The 23,250-nt window shown below is 37.0% G+C and overlaps 1 protein-coding gene across 1 annotated transcript; it reads left to right on the forward strand.

The window, feature by feature from the left end:
* Nucleotides 1–38: 38 nt before the first annotated feature.
* Nucleotides 39–20,799, forward strand: LOC139138201 (uncharacterized). Its single transcript, XM_070706475.1, has 21 exons — nt 39–358; nt 962–1,051; nt 1,530–1,637; nt 3,006–3,107; nt 3,428–3,539; nt 3,825–4,012; nt 4,980–5,178; nt 7,429–7,557; nt 7,921–8,095; nt 8,896–9,017; nt 9,165–9,290; nt 9,527–9,766; nt 10,840–11,000; nt 13,008–13,143; nt 13,402–13,512; nt 14,841–14,998; nt 15,576–15,701; nt 16,045–16,121; nt 16,401–16,441; nt 16,696–16,892; nt 17,728–20,799. The coding sequence occupies exons 1-21, from the start codon at nt 326–328 to the stop codon at nt 17,776–17,778; spliced, it is 2,682 nt and encodes an 893-aa protein (XP_070562576.1). The 5' UTR covers nt 39–325; the 3' UTR covers nt 17,779–20,799.
* The last annotated feature ends 2,451 nt before the right edge of the window (nt 20,800–23,250 follow it).

Below are 23,250 nucleotides of genomic sequence, written 5' to 3' on the forward strand. Positions count from 1 at the left end.
GACGACGCAATGAGAAATTGATTGACAGAAATGATCAAACTTTGTTGCAATTATTAGGTGCAAAGTATAGTGGAAACTTTTGTGTATCAATTGTTTCAATAGACAGCATGACACATGTGAAAGTGGAGCCGCCGTTCCGCAGTTCAGTTCAGTCAAAACAATCAGAAGGGGGGAGACACGTTAATCGACTGCGTACAGCATGTACGCAAGCACTTATTATTTTGCGTACGGTCGCCCAAGAAATGCGTAAAATACGCAGAATTCTACGCTAACGGAAACACTGGCAGAGACCTGTCATACGGAAAAAGAGATTGCTAACTACACCATGGCGAAGAATTCCAGTGTATCCATTCGAGAGGTATGGTAGAGATAAAAGTACATTTTAATATAACTGTAAATGGGGCTTTCTCAGCCTTAATGCACTTTGCGAATTGTACTGATGTACAGTATGCATGTATGTATGTATGTATGTATGTATGTATGTATGTATGTATGTATGTATGTATGTATGTATGTATGTATGTATGTATGTATGTATGTATCTATGTATCTATGTATCTATGTATCTATGTATCTATGTATGCATGCATGCATGTATGTATGTATGTATGTATGTATGTATGTATGTATGTATGTATGTATGTATGTATGTATGTATGTATGTATGTATGTATGTATGTATGTATGTATGTATGTATGTATGTATGTATGTATGTATGCATATGTATGTATGTATGTATCTATGTATCTATGTATCTATGTATCTATGTATCTCTATATGTATGTATGTATGTATGTATAATTTCATATACGTATCCTAAAATAGGTACTTTTATATATGATCTATTGCGGGATAAGTGATGGTATTTTTAAACGTCTGTACATCAATGTTTATGTTTGTTTATTGTTATTGCGAGTGCACACTACACAGTATCTTCCAGTACCTCAATTAATTTTTCAGAATACCGCTGTTGGCAGTCACGTTTTTAATGTTGAAGAGTGGAGGCTACCTTCACAGAATTACAGTTTACACATTGTCGACGGAAATACAGTAAGGGCGCTATGTTTATAAGGCGGAATATTCACTTACATTATATTATAAACTGTTTTTTAATTTACACGATGGAAAACTGTGGCAAGATTGTAATGGCGGTATATGACATATTGATAACTTTGTGTTCGTTAATATTACGTGTTAATTTGATCGCTATCATTAGAAGCTTCGTACAGCGTCGTATTTTGTGCTATATACTTGTGCAAAATTTTCAAGAGAATAGCTCAAGTCGGTTTTCGGTATTTCTCTCTCTGGATAGTGTTACCAATTAACGCTTCGACGTAGTTTGCAAACTGAAACAGCGATCCGTGCATTTATATCAAATAAAGCTATGATTGAAACTCATAGTATCCCTAAGGTATCGCTTGTTGTTCTGTTATGCCATTGAACCAAAGAAACAAATTAACACGCTGCCATTGTTTATACATTTAAGCTGCATCCAATTTTTTATATTAATGAAATCTCTTTACATCAGTTCAATAGGTTTGGTATCAGTGAAGATAATACTGCCATTGTTGTTGCAAACCCCCTCGAAGCATCAATAACTGAGGAGTTTGCTCTTGCAATCCACGTACATATGATGGTAAGACTATTAAGGAACATTTCCTTTATTTCAGCAATACACTGGTGTATTTGTGAACCCTGGGGCCCTGTGAAGAGTATTTAAGTGTGCGTGTGTTATCATCAGATTATGTATGAATGTTTATGCATAGGAAATTTTCGAGAAGAAGGACACACAGTATGCTACAAAGGACAGATGTTACAAAGTTTAATATACAGATTGATATTGTGGGCTGACATGTTTTACGGAGTCTTGAATTGGGAATTAGTACCATCTGAAAAAAAATCTTTATGGTGGTTATATGAAGCATGATACTTCGCATCGAAACTCAAAAAACGACTCCTTCATTGATGTTGATCCATAGCTATGAGTTTGCCGGGTGTTTATTCAAGAAATAAACCGACGGGTTGATACAATTGTAGCACTGCAGAAAGATACATATCAATATAGCCGTACATGAATGAAATAGCATTACAAGATGGTCTAGAAAAACCTGAACTAAAGATTTTCAATAAAGGGCTTTAGTTTTTTTATGCCCTTAATCTAAAGAGGTCACACATGTTCGTGCTATGTCACTAAAACAGGAGATTAATGACAGATTCATTCACCTATTTCAGCAGCGAGAAAACTTGGCTATAAAAACCACCAACCCTTTCACGTACAACACCAGTGTCTTTTTTACATTGAGGTGACACTGGTGCCGCTGAATAAGCTATTCGGTTTCCTCACACAGTACGTTGCCTATCACATGCAAGCTTATAAGGGGGCCGTATGTAGATAATTTAAACATGCGCACGGTAAACGCAACTAATTGTGTACGCCCTCACCCCTCCCCTCCAAACGAAAGTTTGAAAGTGCGAAAATCCAACCAAACCTCATTCTGTATCAGCATACCTACAATCGGTAATTATGTCGCTATGAAATCACGCACACGCTGCCCCCCCCCCGCATACCTCCTCTAAAATCAATCTTTGTTCAGCGCCAACTCAAAAATGACACAACAAATAGAATGAAATGACTTGAACCAGTGTATCCAAAATGATTGTTACATTATTTTAAATGTGCACCGAACCACATGTATGTCAAACTGAAAAAATGCTGGTGTAGTGCCGGCGCGGTGCCGCACTGGCCTGGTACACGCCAAACTATAAAGCGATATCTTGCGATACATAAAAACATATAGTAAGATTTTGCGATATAAAAACATGTAGTGCGATTTTTACACATGGTAATCGAAATACAGCCAACCCGCCCAAAACCACAGAAGTTGCGTTTACTGTGCGCGTGTTTAAATTATCCAGGGTCCCTAACGTGAACCGCGTTTATGTATTGAAAAGGTTACGGTTGGTAACCCTTGCCTGAACTTTCTGCCTTTCTTTATATTTACAGAGTGAGCACACTAGAACGTTCGGATTGACAGTTCACGTAACAGCTGTAAATGATTGGCCACCCTATTACAACAAATCATGTGAAACACCAATCAAAGACGAGGTTTGTAAACAAACGAATCATTTTGTCCAAAAGGACAAAAATGCTCGGGCAGACGTGCTTAAAATTTCAATTATTGCGAGTTCATGAGTAAAATTTTCACCGTCAATTTGTTTCTTTCATTATAAAGATGCTACAGGGACTTCATTTTTTAAAATTTGTTTATTTTAATACGTTGTTACGCTGTCTTGAATGTTTTTATACATATCTGAGATGCGAAATGGGGAAATGCATTTCTGTAAGTCAATACACATTGAGCAATTGTCAAATAAAAATGCAGTTCGTAACTAAAACCGTTTTTTTTTTCTCGTTGCACGTATCAGCGTTCATGGCCACATATCGCTGATATCTCACTGGATGGTAAGAAGGCCTCATATGATGATCCAAATGTCGATTTGTCCAAGCAGCTAAGATATGTTGCCAACAACTCCCACTGTAAGTCACGCATTCACAACGTAATCAATCGAAGAAAACTTATAAGTTTCTTCGATTCATTACGTTGTCTTGTCAACAAAATATCTGCACAAACTTGTATTGCCAGACAGCAAGTTCTTTAATGAAATGGCCAATCAGATTTGTACTGCAGAAGGTTAATGGTTACTTGTAAACTATCACCGGAAGTGAACGTTTTTATCCTAACTTTGGGAAATTTTGGGTGGTATGGAAAACATAATTTTATTTCTAATTAAATTATCTTTGTCATTTGTTATGAACTATAAGGTGCCCTAGATATATATTTCGGACTGATTGACACAAGCGCTCTCTTCCCAAGGCGAGGCACTTCGAACGATGAGATCAGCTGGTATGACACCGAAGTGAAAGTGACACTTTTGGATGAGTCATATGACGTAGAAATTGTCGAGTTAAACAGAGGAAACACAACACATTTTGGATTTGAAATCTTTGAGGTAAAAGAGTGTGTTTTCACATGTGCATTTTAAGAGAAGAACAAGAGTTTAGAGTCATAAATAATGTAAAATGAGGGTCTTTATGTTCCCAGAAACATTGATTCCACGCCGCACATCAAGAAATCGCAAACGCGCCATATCTTTCTTCATGAATCGACATTTCAATGATATGTTGTTTTATTGGTTTCAAAATGCTATGAGTATAGGAAGATTTCACAGTCACTAATATGTGAACTGTTCATCACATTAGTTATGGTTTTCGTTCACGGATAGATAAAACAAACTTGGACTTCTGAGATATGATGGAAAAGTCAGGTATTTCGATAAGAGTAATTATATCCTTCTTAAGGTAGAATGCGCTTCGGGGACAAATCGCCAACCTCTAAAATTTCTACAATTCTTTTCGGATCTACCACTTGTTGGGGTTCATTTCAAAGCGTTTGGAGAAAGAAAAACTTTCAGTGACATAGTTTTTCGAAAATCCAAAATTTAATTTTTCGCCAGAGAGTTAACACAGAAATGGCGGCAATTTTGAATTTCAAATAACGGTAAACTTCCGGTAATTTGTTTCTCTAGTACTAAAACTTGCACGGTGACCCCCGAATTTTATTTTTGAGTTTGAAAGAGCATGGTTCAAATATTCTTTGTGGAAAGTTTGAGCAAAAGTGTAAGTCTTTCACTTTGGAGGCGCATACTAGCTTAAGGTTATTGTAAGATAATTAAATCAGTGATAGTATGATATTATAACAATGACAAAAATTGAATGCATGTGCTGTTATAATAATAAATATGCGTGAATATTAATTAAGCACTCATCAAACTCCTGAAATAATAGCTATAGCCAATTATTTAGGTATGCAGCCAAAAGAAGGCATAAAATTCATGTGTTATGAGAGTGAAGAAGAAGTCACCAATATCCGAAATCCGGTTTTTAACCTCTAGAATGTGGAATATGATCATTCATTAGGCAAAAGAAGGGAAGCCGATCCAGAACCGTATGGTAAAAGAAGTAAGCGAGTATATGGGTCTAAAACAGGTTGGAAAAATTACTTTGAAAATGATTGATACACATGTTCGTCAGAGATTTGAGGTTGATGTACGCTTAGCAATAAAGGGGAGCATGAAGAGACCCTTTGGTTTTGGAGCTGTTGAATTGATTTATGTTGGTAGGTAGCTGTCGAGAAGAGAACATTTTGTTACAGCAAATGAATAACAAACATATTCATAGATTCACATGCCTATCAAGTTGAAAGTCAACGAACTATGCCAAAGGATAAATGAAATTTCATTTTTATCCTTATAATAGATAAATGACACATTAGGCTCGCCTATTGTATCGATAGAGTATGGCTAAACACATTTTAGAATCATATTTGTTGTACAAATCCAATTAAGGCTGCATTCACAAACACCTCTGGAGGGGTGATTCCAAAATAGTTCTCAGATTTTTTCAAATACCCCCTATCAAACTCACAATGTGTTCAAGTCCCCTCTTCTGACTTGCTATGATTTTGAAGTCAATCTCTAAGGAAGGCAAAATGTGGCCGATATAATACTTCGTCCAAATATATCAAATCATAATACACGGAAGTCTATTGGGCAAACTATTGACATTTTTTTCCATAAAAAAACACTATATTTCTACATTTATATGTGTATGATAATTCATGTAAATGTACTTTGCTTGAAGTGGCAGGCAAAAAGTGCATTTGTGTACAAAAATTTTTGATTTGTGGATTTTATCTTTAATGTTGATCGATACATACATGGAAGTCTATTAGAAAACTATGAACGTGTATTTTCCAATATAAAACTAGCAATATCTGTTCATCTACGGACGTTTAATAACTGATATAAATATAGTTGATTAGCTTGGGGTGTTTACTAGTGCACATGTGTACAAGAAATTAAATTTTGGAATTTCACCGAAAATGTTGATCCACTGCACATTGGGGTCTATGACAAACGTTTAAATAATTTTTTCCCAATATAAAATTTGCAATATTTGTGCATATTGACCCTGAATAATTGACATAATTGTACTCGGAAGAAGGTGGTTACACGTGCATATATGTACAAGAAATTTGATTTTGGAATTTTGTCGAAAATGTTGAGCCACCATACACTGTACTATATGAGGAAACTGTGAATATTTTTTTTTTCAAAATACAAACTTGCTAAATCTTTGTATTTATAGACTCTTGATTATGGATATGAATGTACTTGATTAGAAGCAGGTGGTTACAGGTGCATGTGTGTGCAAGAAATTTGACTTTTGAATTTCACCTACTGAAATTTTGATTCACTATATATATATGAGGAAACTATGAATAGTTTATTTTGTTTGCAATACAAAACTTGCTAAATCTGTGTATTTATAGACACTTGATTATTGATATTAATGTACTTGATTGGACTAGGATGGTTACAGGTGTATGTGTGTGCAAGAAATATAATTTTGGAATTTTACCGAAATGTTGATTCATAATATATTGAAGACTATGAGGAACTACGAATATCTCAGGAGTTATCATCTCCCAAATTGCTATTCAAAGGTTGTTTGACCTGAAGCTTCTAGCTGTCATCGATGATACTATGCACTATTCTAAGTAGTTTGTATTATATCAAAGACCTCAAAAAATGTACAAACAGCAACATGAACATTTGACACCGACCTAGACTCCATGTATTGTCAATGGGAAAATGTTATCAAATAAGTTATCTCCCAAATTGTTATTGAAAGGTTAAGTTGAAACTTTTAGTCATTATAGAGGACAGTTTTGCACAACAGAGGGGTTGGATAAGTAGAAATCATGACAACCTGAATCTCTCGTCCTTGGGTGGCTGCTTTGATCATCAATAAATTATTTAATATACCGTAAAACCTGCGCCCAAAGGGCAAGCCGAAAATGGAAATGGCAGGAAATGAAAGTGCAAGAAAGTATTCAGAAAGAAATTTTATATTCAATAAGTCCCCCAGCCCTTTGCAATGCCATTTTTTTCAGACCTTCCCCGGCATGTTGTAATTTTTTTCAAGTCCTCCCCCCTGAAATCTCCCTCTCCCCTCCAGAGGTGTTTGTAAATGCAGCCAAAGTAACTCAAACACTTATTATGATCACTTTTGTGTTTTAATAACCAATCATACATGCTAAGAAAATCGACATGAAAGTCATGAAAGTGAGCGAAGTACTCGGTCAATGTCACATTGCCAGTTTACTGGAAACTGTCAACAAAGGTTTTACATCGCTCCGACACCAGATATCGATACGTACAAGATCTTACAGTGGTTGACTTCTTTCAAGAAACAATCTCATTGAATATTGCACTTAATGCACAAGAAAAGTAATCTGCGTCATATTATGTAAATCTCCTACCTTTATTACGTCAACGCTGATAAAAGTACTTCTTCTTCAAAGGATGTCCGCTGAACAAATATGGTGGTTCCTGTGAGTATGACTGTATGTGTCAGAATGGAGCAACCTGCCATGCATGGAATGGTGCTTGCCAGTGTGCTGAAGGCTGGCATGGTTCAGTCTGTGATATACGTAGGTTGTTTGCCTTACATTCTTATATTTCCTGATGGATAGTTATTGCATAGTTTTAAAGGCTCTCTAAGTTCACATATCTGTAAAGAGGTCACTTACAAGTTGCTAAGACTGCGAAGTATAGATAAATAATCACCCGACAGTTACAAATTAACTACAAGTTCATTTGATGTACGACAAAGATCGTATCTTTTGAATGATATTCAGAACGACATCTTAAAATTATTGACTCATTTATTAGTTCGGAATGTGATTTTATTGGTCAACAATGATATTTTAATTGATAACATTCGTAAAAGACAATTTAAGTAAAATTTATCACTAAAACTATTTGTTAACCAGTGGTCACTTCTCGTGTTTTAGCAATGGATCCATCAGTAACATTGATGATTTCGAGTCAGGAAGTATTTTACTATTCGCCTGTGCGACTTATGTGTAATTTCATCAATGTTTCACCCGCGGAATTATTTTTTGAACTGAATGAAAGGATATTGACAGAAGAAGAAAAGGCGGTGGTGATTTCTAATTCCATACCAGGGTAAGTTACTATCAACGTATCAGGTTGCGTACTCGTCGCAAGTGACAACAAATCGGAGGGGGAGTGGGCATTGAACTTCATGAACAATTCATACAGTGTATTCGATTTAGTTTAAATTTTGCTAGGTAGAATTAAACTTGGTTGAAGTTGCACAAAACTAATAATAATGCCATTGAAGTCTCTAGAATAAATAGAATGATATAAGTATTATATTTAAAGATTGTATTAGGCCTTTCTTAGGCCAAAAATTGTTTCTGGTCCTTAAGATATAGCAAAAATGATGCGACGACGCAGTTTTCTTTTTTTTCCTTTTTCTTAATTTTTTTTTAATTCATAACGATGCTGGTTTGGCACTATTGATGCAACAGTTATTGTCTTTTATCACTGGCTGCATAATATTTCCGTTTTCTTTTTATAATTTTAGGACATGCAAACAGGGATATCAAGGATAACTGTACTGTTGATTATGTAACCGCCGCCCCCTCCCCCAAAAAGACATGACCCGCAGGTTAAGAAATGACGCGCGCGGTGACCAGAAACGATCTTTTTTATTTGGTCTTAGTAAATAAAGATTTGGACAATACCATTATATTACCTGCGCCTTCAGTAATCAACTGTCGAATATCGAACAGGTTCGAAAACGCTCAGCCCGAATCTGTTTTAATACTGCATTCAAATGATTGAAACGACATTAAAATTGCGAACCAATTTCTCATGGCGCCTTGTTCAAACGAGCGAAGTGAACTTTGATCCTGAACTACTCATTTAATAGATCGGAATTTATGTCTTTCCTAATATAGCCTAACTCAGCTCAAGATCAAGAACATGTCCAGCGAATTTGAGGGTTCTTACAGATGTAACGTTTCTTCCAAAGACCCAAGTATATATGCTATCTCTAATTCTTTGGAGGTGAACATTGAAGGTAAATATAAGGAACTTATGGACGAGTGACATTTGTTTATATTATGTTTACTGCTTTCCATCACTCCTTATTGTGAAAATCATGAAGTACTCTCTTGGAATTGACTGTGATGTTATCACCTCTAATACTCTGCCTGTGATTATTCAGGATGTCAAGTTGGTATGTGGGGAAACGTCTGTCAACACCGTTGTGACTGTGTCAATTATATCAACTGCAGCAGATACCACGGGTGTATGTGTGACACTGGATGGTCTGGAGAAAAATGTGATCGAGGTATACATTGGTTTATTACAGTCAATTTAAAATAGATATTAGAATAACTGCGTGTGCCCTGAAATATTTAGGCTTGCATATGTGCCATTGACTACAGGAGTGTGCAGAACAACCGAATCAGTCAGAAGAGCAGCAGGAATCATGTGTTACACATACCCATACACCTGACGATAGAGTTTTCCAAGCCCTGTACGTTTCCATAACTCAAGCGCTTAATGTGTTATATTGATTGACAGACACACAGGCTCCAATTATCCAGTGTCCCTTAAACATTACGAAGTTTGTGAGAGATCCCTCGACCAAAGTGAACATCAGTTGGCCGAATGTTAGAAGCACAGATAACGCAGGTCCGCCGGCGGTCAGCGCCAATTTTCGGTCCGGTGATCTATTCGAAATTGGGACGACAATTGTTATTTATAAAGCTGTAGACAATAGTAATAACTCTGCATCCTGCATATTTGCTGTTACGATAAATGGTAAGTTTTTTTCCTACAAACTACCGTCTTTATTACTCTTTTAAAATGTACATTGGACATTATTACCAAGGTGAAGACCAATGCAGAATTAAGTCGTGACTTTGAAAATGTCAAGAATGCACATGTTCACCAGCCTATCCACATTTATTCATACATGTAATATACTATTGCACATGTTACCAAGTACTTTTTAACAAAATACTCATAAAATAAGGTTAATAATTAATTTGAAGGAATATCCTTTTCACAGGAATACAATAACCTGCTTTAAATATTTTATAAAGGCATTTAAAACCTGTTGAATGACAGAACTCGAATGTAAAGTTCGCCTCAAAATTGTAAGGATATGCAATGAAATTAAATTGGCATGAATTGTGGGAAGGAACCGTAACCCACGTCATAACAGGAACGCCCTCATTAATTCAACTAATCCATTAGCTTAATTGAAAGAGTATCTAAAATGTATCCAGCGGATGTAGGTATGAGAGTATACGTCGATTTTCATTCATCGATTTCATTTTACAGCATGTATGTATTTCATGTTTACTGCATGTATGTATTTTATGTTTACAGCATGTATGTATGTATGTATGTATGTATGTATGTATGTATGTATGTATGTATGTATGTATGTATGTATGTATGTATGTATGTATGTATGTATGTATGTATGTATGTATGTATGTATGTGTAACCTGCGAAATACTAGTGCACACCATTTCAAATGCAATTAACATAGGAGTTTATAGCATAGCCCCTGCTACCAATATTCTTTTATTTTTCTACTCAGACTTAAAAAGGCATATTAATGAAGAGTTATAAATATCTGACGATACCTAGCAGTGTGCATGACAATTGATAAATTTAATATTCTGAATTATGTGTGAAATGTAGGCATTACGCCTTATTTATTTTTGTGTTGACATAATTATGCATATTTACCATCAATTTTTTTTTACTCAGGGAAGAATCTGCTACTACATGAGTGTAACCATCTTATCAAAGTGCAATGACAAATGTGACTGACAAAAATCTTGCCATTCTCCATACATATATTCTTGATTTGGCTTTAGGTCCAGCATATCTGAACGACAAAGTGACAATATCTTTGATTGGTTTGCTAACAATTATCGTTATTGCAATTGTCACATTGGTTCTTGTCATTTTATTCAAGAAGAGGAAGAGACATAACTACATGCCTTTGCGTGAACCGAGGCTGTCTCTCTGTATACCGGTAAGTCGTGTCTCAGTTTTGCAAAAGATTGGATATTGTTCCTGTTCTTTCTCTTTCTTTCTTTACCTACTCAAAAAAGTGTGTTTAAACACCTGCTACAGTTGATTGTACTTTATCTACAATTTAGCTGTTTTTACAATTTCTGTGAAAGCTAAAAAAGAAACTGTTGTTTTTATTTAGTTTCAGCTCGAGAAATCCTCTTCACTCTTCGACTCTCAGCTGAAATTGTAAAAACAGTTACATTGTATATCAAATGTAATCAACTGTTCATTTGTAAGTCCAGACAAAGCTGCTCCATGCTGGTTTACTGTAATTATTCAATCAGTTGCGGTTACTTTGAAATGTGTCGTGATACCCAAGCTGATGGTGTGTTTTGTACATTCCATGTATCCGTCTCATATATTGAGTTGTGGTACCGATGATTAAATGCACTGTACATTGTATTTAGCCTGCTAACACAGCCTCTTTACGCTTTACTCTTTATTTATTTAGTTTAAGAATATTCAAAACACGATAATTTCGAGAAAGTTCTAAGAATTCACAACAAAATTATCACGTCACTAAAATTTCATTTTTTTTATTCTATTTTATTTTATTTAGCTAGGTAGACCAACGGGCACAAGGCCCATTTACAGGTATCTTGGAAATATATTAAACTTAACATATAAAAAAGAAAACTATACGCAAAAAAACAATAAAATAAAAAGTGACATCACAATCATAACTAACAGGTAGTTAAAAACAACAATCAAGGAAACTAGTAAAAACATGCACCCTGCAGCGCATGCCGAAAGGTGAAAGTAGAACTAAATAAATCAATATTTGGATGATCTTTTAAAATTCAATTGATAGTATTTAAACATCTTAAAATTTAAGAATATTTCCGGAGATTAATTCTAGAAGCACTGATGCGGAAATTGTAGCTATTACGTAGCTGTCTGGACGGTACGTTAAAAGGTATTTTGTACGAAATGAACGAGCAATTATAGTGTGACTTGACCAGTTTGAACACAAAAGTGCCATCTAAACATTTACGTCACTTTACCAGTGGGGGAAGCTTAAATCTGGTACTGAGAGAATAATACTCTGCTGAAGTATATTGCAGATTTGATAAAAAGCATAAAAATTTGATAATCTTTTACTGCACTCGTTCGATTTTATCAATTTGTGTTACTTGCCACGGAGACCATATAACAATGCAGTATTCTAGGTGGCTTCTCACGTGGCTCACATACAAAGACCTCAGAGCAGAAATATTTGAAAAGTTAGCGCATGTACGCTCAATAAAACCCATCATTCTAAAAGCTTTTCTGACAATACTATCAACGTGAGTATTAAAACACATGTTCGAGGTAAGAAGAATACCAAGATCTTTAACACTATGAACGCGGGCTAGTGGTCCACCAGCAATACTGTAATTGTAGGTGATCCGTTTCTTTTTGTTTGTAAATGTAATGATGCTGCACTTCCCGACGTTATTGTATAGTGTATTGCACCATTTATAAACGTTATCAATATCTGCCTGAAGGGAAATACAATCATGTTGTGTGCTAATTGTGCGATAAATTTTAGCGTCGTCAGTATACATTGAGCACAGTGATGATCAATGGCAATGAACAATGTCTGGCAAGTCGTTGACATACAGAATGAACAAAAGTGGCCCAATTACTGAACCTTGGGGTACACCTGACGAGACATCACATGGTGATGACGTGTGACCATTGATAAATACACGTTGTGTTCTGTGTCGGAGGTACGATGTAAGCCAGGACAAAACACTGCCGGTGAAACCATATCTGCTCAGTTTATGTGACAATAAGGAATGTGATACAGTGTCGAACACCTTACTGAAATCAGTATAAATGCTGTCTACCTGTAATTTCTGATCGATAGCATACGGAAATATACGGAAACAGCTTGACTTGAGTACACAGTATAGATGTCATCCGTCCAGTATTACTTGACTTTTCTGTTTTATTTTCTTGCCTTTTGTGCTTTATTTTCCAGGATGAAGTGCCCGTTTTTGATAGGAAAGAAATCGTTGTTGGGAAAATCATTGGGCAAGGGGAATTTTCCATGGTACATTCTGGCACATTAACGGTTGGAAATGAAAAAAGGAGAGTTGCAGTGAAAATCCTAAAGGGTAAATTTATCCATGCTTCTTTATACGTATTTAACTTTTCTTGTCTGTGCATATTTTCATTTGCGTAATCACTGTATTATTGCACGATCATCGGACGTTCGGTTGCATTTCTTACAAGTAATGGTTACCTAAACTTGCGTAAAGAGTATTTAAACCGGGAGGAAAAGAATTTACAAAAGTGTAATGTCATGGTTCTTTTAGATAAGTTTTAATTTGCTTTGTATTTGATTGAAATGATCTTGTTTTCATTTGCACCAGATGACATTGAATATCAGACTGCCTATCAAAATGAAGTGACTACACTTGCCTTGTTAAGTCAAAGTCCACATATAATCCAATTGATTGGCGTTATTACCAATTGGAAAACAGGTAAGAAATGGAGATAGATTCGTGTGAAGTCGAATGTTTGACGCCTTTAATAATGGTGCCTTACTTCGGATCATATTGAAGCGAATGGATTCGAATTTTAAAATGGCGAATTTCGTCGTTACAAACATGCCAGGATGGAGAATTTCACAGTATTTGGAAATATTCTTAACACTTTGTGGCATCCTCAAAAGCTTAGCATACCTTGCTGGAATAAAGCATGTGTTGACCCAGTTTGAAACATATTAAAAGAAACTAACTTTTCATGATATTGGTTGTCAATATCGAAACGTTTATTTTGGCTCAAGTACTCTTGCTAATCTAATGCCATATCCATGTTTTCCGTCTGTATAGAAACATTTTTACTGGCTGATGTGTTTTCAAATTGGGAATTGCTAGAATAAGTTTGATTTTTGTGTCTTTAGATTGCATGATTGAAAATCTATGCGTCACTATTTTCAATAATGAAAGCCAGTGCTAACACCGTTGCTATGTGATCAATCGTAAATGAAGGTAAAAGTACATGTTATCAACATACCAGTTCTGCATTCTTTTCTAATTAAATCCGAAAGATGGCTTGCCATTTGCCAGCTTTACTACCCATGCTGACCACCTGAATTAATATTCCGCAAAGCCTGCACAAAGACAATATGATGTAGCAGGCACATGCAGCTCAATTCCCTTTGTGGTGAGATCCGATATGTTAAAGTTTTGTAATTATTTCAATTTTCAAAACATTCCGAAGGTATAGGGACATTTAGCTACAGCATATGCATGCATAATGATCTGTTGAGCAATGCTATATTAATTCAACACAACGATGGCGTATGCTTTGTTGTTTGATGTCCGTAGCTGTACGTATCACTCAAACAGCCTCAATCATTTTTTTAAAGTCCATACGTTTAGAATATGTAACATTGTATGCAATAGCACGGAAATTTTTTTATGAAATGTATTCCTACAAAGACTCAGTTTTGCAAAACTTGAACCTACCCAATATGTCTTCATACTTTTGTGATAAGAAAATAATGTCATGGGGTAGATGATAATTTTCTTCTCTAAGTACCAGGCCGTCGCCAGTTGACATCTTGACTTGCTCCCTGGATAATGACGTCAAATGCATTTGAATATTTCAATCATTGCTTTCACTGAACGATGCTTGTTTATCGTCGACTTGCAGTTCTGACATAATAGAGAAGGGCTTAGCGTCTTGAGCATAATTTGAGAAAAAATTTGAAGGAAAATAGTTTTCGAAGAGCAGAGCATACTACGTTAAGATAAATTCAAAGGTTCAAATTGCAAGCTGACTTTGATACACGTTTTTTCTACAGACAAGAAGGTGATTATAACAGAGCTTATGTGTACCGATATGCACTCAGAGCTCAAGAAATTACAGCAACAAAATGATTTCTCTTTGGAGTCAGGAAGACGTCTGATGAAGTTCTGTTGTCACGTTGCCCTGGCATTGCAGCACATGGAAAAAACGAAGGTGAATGACATATGTGTACAGTCTTTCAGCCTATGGCATTTGCGATATGACAGGTACAGTTGAGGGCGGCGTGCATGAGGTATCAAGAGACATGGCTCCGTTGGTCCTATAAAGATTATCGTATCTACTCCTGAGAAATTTTCAAAATTTTCTAACAGCAGTGAACTTATGTTAGAAACACGCTGAAGAACCAACCGTGAATGTGCATATTTGCATACGTATGGGACGATGCGCGCTATATAAATGAGGAAGGTTTTTGCCGATATTAAGGTTACGGCATAACTAATTATTATTTAATCATTAACTTGATGTTATCATATGCTTTGTGACGAATCTTACTTGTCAATCAGTGATGCAGTTTATCAACTTCAATCAGTCATCTAAACTAAATTGACGAATTTATAGTTCCCTCCACAGAATTATTATCAGATTTTGTATCGATGACTTTGTATGATATATGCAGTCCTCCATGTAGAATGATATCCTTTCCTAAGAACGAACACGGAGGAACGTAAAGAAAGACTGCGGCACAATAAATAATGTGAAACATGTTTGACATTCATCTCACTTCTATCAGGTAGTACATCGCGATATTGCAGCTCGCAATGTTTTGATTTCAAACACTAACATTGCCAAGATCGGGGACTTTGGACTTGCAAGAGACATTTACCAGACTGCAATATATCAAAGACCTCCCTCAAAGGTAAGTATGGTCATTTGTGTTTTGACGTATATTTAGACGGATAAATAGCTATCATAAATTATGCTTTCATTTATTGGTCTACCATGCATACGAAATGATATGTAAGCTTCTTTGAGGTAAAAACGTATATGGACTTTCATGCTTGTGAGATTCCTTGTCCTATGTTCGAATGATTGATGAACAGTACCATATGGACCCTAGTTTGATCTCGTCCTAAACATAAACTACGATAATGAGATTACATCAATTACCTATGGTACCTGTCGGAAAGATGGTACCTGTCGGAAAGATGGTACCTGTCGGAAAGATCTCCAATTTAAAATTTCCTCTGGTTTTGGTACAGAGAAATTGCAGGGTTCCAGTGCGTTGGATGGCTCCTGAATCATTAACAAACAGCGTGTACACATCGTCTAGTGACATGTAAGTTTTTTACTCCTATAATTACTGAGTGAAATATTCCAAAGACATTGGTGACAGGTAGAATCATAACTTTTGGTGCAAAGCCAAAAACGGTGTTTAAATGTTTTGAGATAGGGAATCATTGGACATGAGACATCATTGTATATGAGATATAAAATGTAAGCTTTGTTCAGAGGACTTTTCATATGGCACGAACTTATAACTGGCCTAGTTTATAATCGTAACATTTATTTTGTTACTATGTGATTTCTTCAAATTGTCACTTTGCTCCTGTTTCAGATGGGCGTTTGGAGTATTCTTGTGGGAGACAGCAACACTAGGTAAAATTGTTTTCCTCATTAACATCTCAACATTGAACTAGTAAAATATGCTTTCGTTGGTTTTTAGTATTCGCTTTGTTTTGTTTTTTAATTTTCAAACTACATCACTTAACCGTCAAATCGGAACGGAGAGACACGGAGTTTGTCTTGTGTTTTGGTACATATCATGAGAAACAGAAGGCGGAAATGTTCAAGTTGCTCATTAACGGTTATCAATGAACATGAGCTGTCCATGATTTCTCATACCTACACAGGAGGTATGCCATATGATAACATTGATATTGATGAGTTAGTGAGTCGACTGCAGAATGGTTACCGTCTTCGAAATCCACAACATTGTGATGAAGAATTCTACACTCTGATGAGACGATGTTGGAAATGGAATCCAAGGGATCGGATCACTGCAACTATGGCCGTTGAAGTTCTATTTAAATTATCAAAGCATGAAAAGGTGAGTTTGAAATTATTTACTAAAACATAATTTCACTTTGAACACTTTCCAATTAAGGCTTTGAAATTTTACGAATTCTGTTCTGATCTACCACTTATGGGGTTCATTTTAAAGCTCTTGATGAAAGAAAAGTTTTCACTGTATTGCTTTTTTAAAATAAAAAAAAAATACATTTTCACATGGAGTTAACAAAAGGATGGCGGCCATTTGAATTTCAAATATCGGTATATCTTAGGTAATTTGTCTCTCTAGTACTATACTTTGGACGGTGACCCCCGATTTGTATTCTTGATTTTGAGAGTGAATGGTTGAAAGATTACTGAGGAGGATTTGAGCAAAAGTTTAAGTCTTTTACTTTTGAGGCGCACACTATACCTTAAACGGAAATTGCGTTTGCTGACACTTTTATGTAGTGATAGGAAACCATAAACACTAGGTAATACATTCATGCGTACTCAAGATTTGACGGCACCCAGGTCGAAGATTGTGTAAACTACAGTAATTTCACTGAGTTTTACTGCATTAATGGTGTGTTTTATATTAAACGTTTTGACTGAGATTCCGCAATACTATCCAACGCCGTCTTTACGATTGTGGGAGGTCAACTCTCTGGGTAGTGGATTTGCGCATCGAAGCTCGCGATAACTCCACTGCATCACTAAATTGGTTACTTTTCACGGACTTGGACCATGTCTAGGGTTGAATCAATAAAGCGACATGGGCTCTCAATTGTTCTTCTGTGCTTGTATGTGTTGCCCCGTACACAACTTGCCGTTTATGAGGATGTCATTAAAATGTAATTGTTGACTGCAACTTGTTCTGCATTTATTCACAGGGTGTATTTCATACGGAGGAGGGACATGTGCATCAGAGTGTTTACCTTTAACGCGGGAATGAACTCTTGTTATGACAGTATTAGGAAATGGTATCCATGGCACCATTGTCAGTGAGGGCAGGACTTGTTCAGGAAATTATTACATTTTATGTACTATTATACACCTGCGTCTGTAACCTATAGAGTTTTGCCATATAGTAAGTTTCGGTATCAGAGGACGTGGAGTCCAATAACTTTGACGCCGAGTACTTAAGTGTTATTGGTCGCTATTTGACCTTTGACGTCAAAACCCCTTAACATCAACACGAGGAAAAAGAAGAGAACACTTTTACACTTTTACAAAAATATATATTTCTTAACATTCAGTAAGCTTACTCCACAAATAATGATCAGTCCAAAACCTGTGAATTTGAGTGAAATTATGCAGCTGACCTAGAATTTTGACAACGTGCACCGGGCAGCGGCGGGTTGAACGAGTTCCCAGTCTCCTCGCGATCGCTCAGTGCAGTGCGCGACGGGCATCCAAAACGCCTTAATTTCGACTTTTTGTTTGACTAAAAGGGTATTATAATAAGGTTATTCACAAAAGTCTAGGATTTATGTCCTCGTACATCCTACGAGGCAATGTCTGAAATGCCTAGCGTCGAGGACAATACCTCCGCTACACGATGTATTCGGACATAAATCCCGTATTTTGTGAATAACCTGACACTATTACATTCTATGTATCAAAATGATATAAGGAAAAGTCAGAACACGGTATGGTATTACACAAACATTCCCCGATGTCCGTGTTGAGTGCAAAATGGTTCAATAAGATGACATAAAACAGCATTTAGAACACTGTGAATATTACCACACTTCAAGAAGAACTTTCAGATTTACCATCAAATGATACTAGTGCCAGTTTCCTTGCGTCAAATTACGATACTCTCCTTAGATCTCATCAACAAACTTGCTCCCCAGGTTACTAAAATTCGCTATGATAAGCATCGAGCCCCATGGTATACAGTTCAACTAATGGAAGAAAGAAAACAACTTCGTCGATTGGAAAGACACTGGAAAACAACAGGACTTGATATACATTGGGAAATTTTCAAAGCGGCTCGTTGTGATTGTGTAAAGATGTTGAAAGAAGCGCACGCTGCATACCACCGTAATCGAATTGAGAGTGCTGATCAACGGTCCCTTTTTAATATCATTGACAGCATCATCGGGAGTAAGAACGCCACAACAGGAATTTTTCCGGACTCTGAACTTTCCAATTTACCAGATGCTTTTGCTAACTTTTTTCGTTCCAAAATTGAAAAACTACGTTCACATTTACCGGTTGTTACTTCATTTGATTGCCAAAGTGTAAATCATTCATTCTCACTTTTCTCTCCAGTTACAATCGAGTTGGTGTCAAAGCTCATTAACACCATGCCACCAAAGACTTCTATGATGGATCCAATTCCTGTCACATTCTTAAAGCAGTGTTGTGACCAGGTGGCACCAGCTGTTTGTCAAATTGTAAACAAGTCTTTACTCTCTGGTGAATTTCCAGGTTCCTGTAAAAATGCTATTGTTCGTCCATTACTCAACAAGGCAAATCTGGACCCAAATATTCTCAGTAATTATCGCCCTGTGTCAAATTTAACCTTTGTGTCAAAACTAATTGAGCGCGTAGTTTCCACTCAATTGAACGCATACCTACATAACAACAATTTGTTCGCTAAGTGTCAGTCTGCATATAGGGCGGGTTACAGCACAGAAACTGCCCTCATTAGAGTGCAGAATGACATACTACGCTCTTTAGATAAACGTAAAGATGTAATTTTGATTTTACTCGACCTTTCTTCTGCTTTCGATACGATTGACCATGCCATTCTGTTACACAGGCTGCGTCATCGGTTTGGCATCACAGGTGTTGTTTTTGACTGGTTCAATTCTTACATTACGGGGCGTACACAGTCTGTTTGCGTCAAGTCAATCCTGTCGGAAGAACAGTCGTTGTTTTGTGGTGTTCCTCAGGGTTCTGTCCTTGGACCAATTCTCTTTAGTCTCTATGTGGCACCCCTGGAGGACATTATTAACAAATATGATTTAGATTACATGATGTATGCTGACGACACCCAATCCCATATTACATGCGATGGTAACCAGGTTTCCATTGCCACGATCGAGTCGTGTTTAGACGAGATTCGGGGATGGATGACGGTCAATATGCTTGCACTCAATGACGTTAAGACAGAGGTTGTACATTTTTCCTCAAAATTTGGGATTGAGGGAACTGTCCCTCGTTGTAGTTTTCGGATTGGTGATGTCAGTGTATATCCATCTGAATCAGTTCGCAATCTAGGTGTTACAATGGACTCTGCCTGCACCATGTTAGAACATGTTACAAATATTTGTAGATCTGCATCATATGCGATTTGGAGGTTAGGAAAGATTCGTGATCTTCTTGACCAACGTACCACGGAGAAACTTGTTCATGCCTTCATTACATCACGTTTGGATTACTGCAACAGTCTTCTTTTTGGTCTTCCGAACTTTGAAATACGTAAACTCCTAGCTATTCAAAATTCAGCCGCTCGGCTTGTTAGCAGAAAGAAGAAAAGGGACCACATAACACCAGTACTACAAAATTTACATTGGCTTCCAGTCCAGAAACGAATTCATTTTTATAATTCTTTGTTTCACTTACAAAATTATTACAGGCCAAGCCCCCGACTATCTAGCCGAAATGCTTACAGTACGTCATACTGGTCGTACACTTAGATCCCAGTCTAGTGGTGAGATCATTTTGCATCAGCCTGTTTGCAACACGGCTTTTTATGGCAATAGAGCCTTTTCTGTATGTGCTCCCCATTTGTGGAATGCTTTACCATTTGTGATAAGGCTTGCTAATTCTTATGACAATTTTAGAAGTCAGTTAAAAACTTATCTTTTAGATCATTTTATTCCTAGACACTTTTTAAAATTTTATCTCTTTGCATTTTATTGGTGTTTTCTCGTAATTTTTATTTATAATTTACCGCTTTTTTGTGTTGTGTAAAGCGCATTGAGATTTTAAAAATGTAATGCGCTCTATAAGAAATAAATATTATTATTATTATTATTATTGTACTTGGGCCTCAGCCCAAGTACATTTGTTTTCATTCCGTGGGAAAAAACTCTGTAAGGTATAACCATTTCTGGCTGAGACCAGGGAGGGCAAAATGTCTTGGCTTCATCTTTCTTGGCATAATAAATGGCGTAATGATGTTAACTGAATGGAAGTGCTGCTCTCAGCCAGTCTTGAATAAGTGAGATGTGAATATTAATGCTTCTCTATCTGAGTTTTTGCCACAAAATCTTCTGAATATAATCAAAATGTGCATCGAAATGCAACAATTAATGCACCCTCCGTTTCCTAGGCGATGGCACGACCCTTGCTACACCCACTGGACGAGCCAAAGTGGGAGGGGTAATTTCAGTTTGGTCGAACAAGAGGGCTCGAGACCAGAATTTAACATTTAAACTTGAAACATGTTTAATCGCTGACAAGATGTGGACTAGTGTTAATCAAAGTATTAAGTGTGAAAAAGAAAGGTTTTATATCCCGGACACAATGAAAAACATTACGACTGGAAACTGTACCCCAGTTGAGAATAGTAATGCCCACAGCGATGGAGAACACTTATCCTTGAGCTGAGAAAACCACACCATCATTTCGAAATAGAGCTGCAGATTCGAGAAGCTCGTTCAAAATAGCTAGGTACACCCATAAAGGGGTGGTTTCGAGTTTTGAGGGCAAATTTCGCCTCCTTCATATAGAAATCGTACGTTTGTTTTTCCAGCAGAACACACCATTTGACACAAAATTTGCATGTAAAGGGGTCGCCAGTAAGCACGTGGTCAAATCTGGCATAAGAAACAACATGAAATGTTGGGTAAAGCCAGTCAATATAAACTGATTTGAACTTTTGTGTTTTGTAATTTATACCACTGCAGTAACATTACCTTTTTTTGACAACATCACACAATGTAATACGTTTTGAAACTGAATACTCCGACGTATTCTGTGTCTCCTTTGCTAAAAAATACGGTATGCCGATTACCATGTAAGGAGATGATGACGTCAAAACAGATTTGTAGTGCGTTTGGTCCTCGATGGTGCACGAAGTTTTGTCAAGGTAGCTTGTGTATTTATTTCCTGAATGGGAGAGATTAGGGTCGATCTAAACGAAGGCCGAAGAATGTCATGATACTCTAAGCGAGCTGAACTCTAACGCGAATGGTTGGATAATTTGGAGGATGTATAGAATGATCTCGTCTCATTAAGATTATTTGGCGGTCAGTATTGAATTTCAACTGCGTCACAAGTTTGTGAAATGAGTATTCCGTCGAAGAACGGTCAACGAACGATATTTTAGAAATCTGGAGACATGGCACATCGCATTTTTATTTTAGTATTTTATATTTTACAAAAGATTTAAGAAGCAATGATTTTGTCGAAAATTCTGAAAAAAATATAGGAAGATTTGATCGCGAACACATTTTCACTTGGGGTCAACTAGCCCTGCGTACGATGCTGTGTGTTCCGCTACAGCTAATCGCCCCGCTCACCACAGCCCTGCAAAGACCCGTACGTAGGTTCGGTGACTTCAAATCCATTTTGGGACTTGACGTAAAAAGCCAAATTACTGCCGAAATTCAGCGTTCTTGGGCCCAAGTCGCATCCCAGCCTACCTCAGCTACTTGATCGCTTCCAAAAATGACAGTCTTTTATTCACTTCTCGTAAATAACCGTCTATGTCGGCAACTCTCGCTACTTTTAGCCTAGCCCTGCGTACGATGCTGTGTGTTCCGCTACAGCTAATAGCCCCGCTCACCGGGGCTACTAGCTGTAGCGGAACACACAGCATCGTACGCAGGGCTACTTTTAGCCCTGCGTACGATGCTGTGTGTTAGCTGTAGCACATAGCATCGTACGCAGGGCTAGGGGTCAACTTGGGGTCGCAGCCATGTTGCCTCAAAACTTATTTCTGTCTGCACTCAAAACTCAAAAATGTCGGATATGAACCTGAAAAATCGATGCAATTTTGTCAAACTTCGGCGAAATTTCAGCCTATAGACAAAATTTCATCTAGGTAAGGTTTTCAAGCGACGGCGGCAGACCGTACGGGGCTCTGGATATGAACCTACCGCCGGTGTAGCTGTAATAACTGTTGCGTTGTTTTTAGTGCCCACGGACGAAGTCCTGGGGGAGTTATAGGTTTGGTCATGTCAGTCCGTCCGTTCACGCAGATATCTCAGACATGCCCTGGTCAATTTCTTTCAAACTTTGCACAAGAATAGTACCCAACCCCATACAGATGCACGTCGATTTGTTTCACAATGCGATCGAATTTGGCCATGTTAGAGGACTTTTTAGTTTACACCTCCATAGACTCCCATGTATAAGGCAGTTCTCCATAGACTCCCATGTATAAGGCCAAGAAAATAAAAATTTAGTTTCTCATCGTATTCATATTGCCTAAAGGATGCATTGACACAGTT

The sequence above is a fragment of the Ptychodera flava genome, chromosome 8 (assembly GCF_041260155.1).
Source record: "Ptychodera flava strain L36383 chromosome 8, AS_Pfla_20210202, whole genome shotgun sequence".
Lineage (NCBI taxonomy): Eukaryota > Metazoa > Hemichordata > Enteropneusta > Ptychoderidae > Ptychodera > Ptychodera flava.

What these genes read in the sequence shown, in the direction of transcription:
- LOC139138201 (XM_070706475.1), top strand. Translation starts at nt 326, where the DNA reads ATGGCGAAGAATTCCAGTGTATCCATTCGAGAG. An exon ending in TTGGATTTGAAATCTTTGAG is followed by an intron (nt 4,013 to 4,979) that starts GTAAAAGAGTGT and finishes ATCATTCATTAG; the next exon opens with GCAAAAGAAGGGAAGCCGAT. An exon ending in TGCAGTGAAAATCCTAAAGG is followed by an intron (nt 13,144 to 13,401) that starts GTAAATTTATCC and finishes CATTTGCACCAG; the next exon opens with ATGACATTGAATATCAGACT.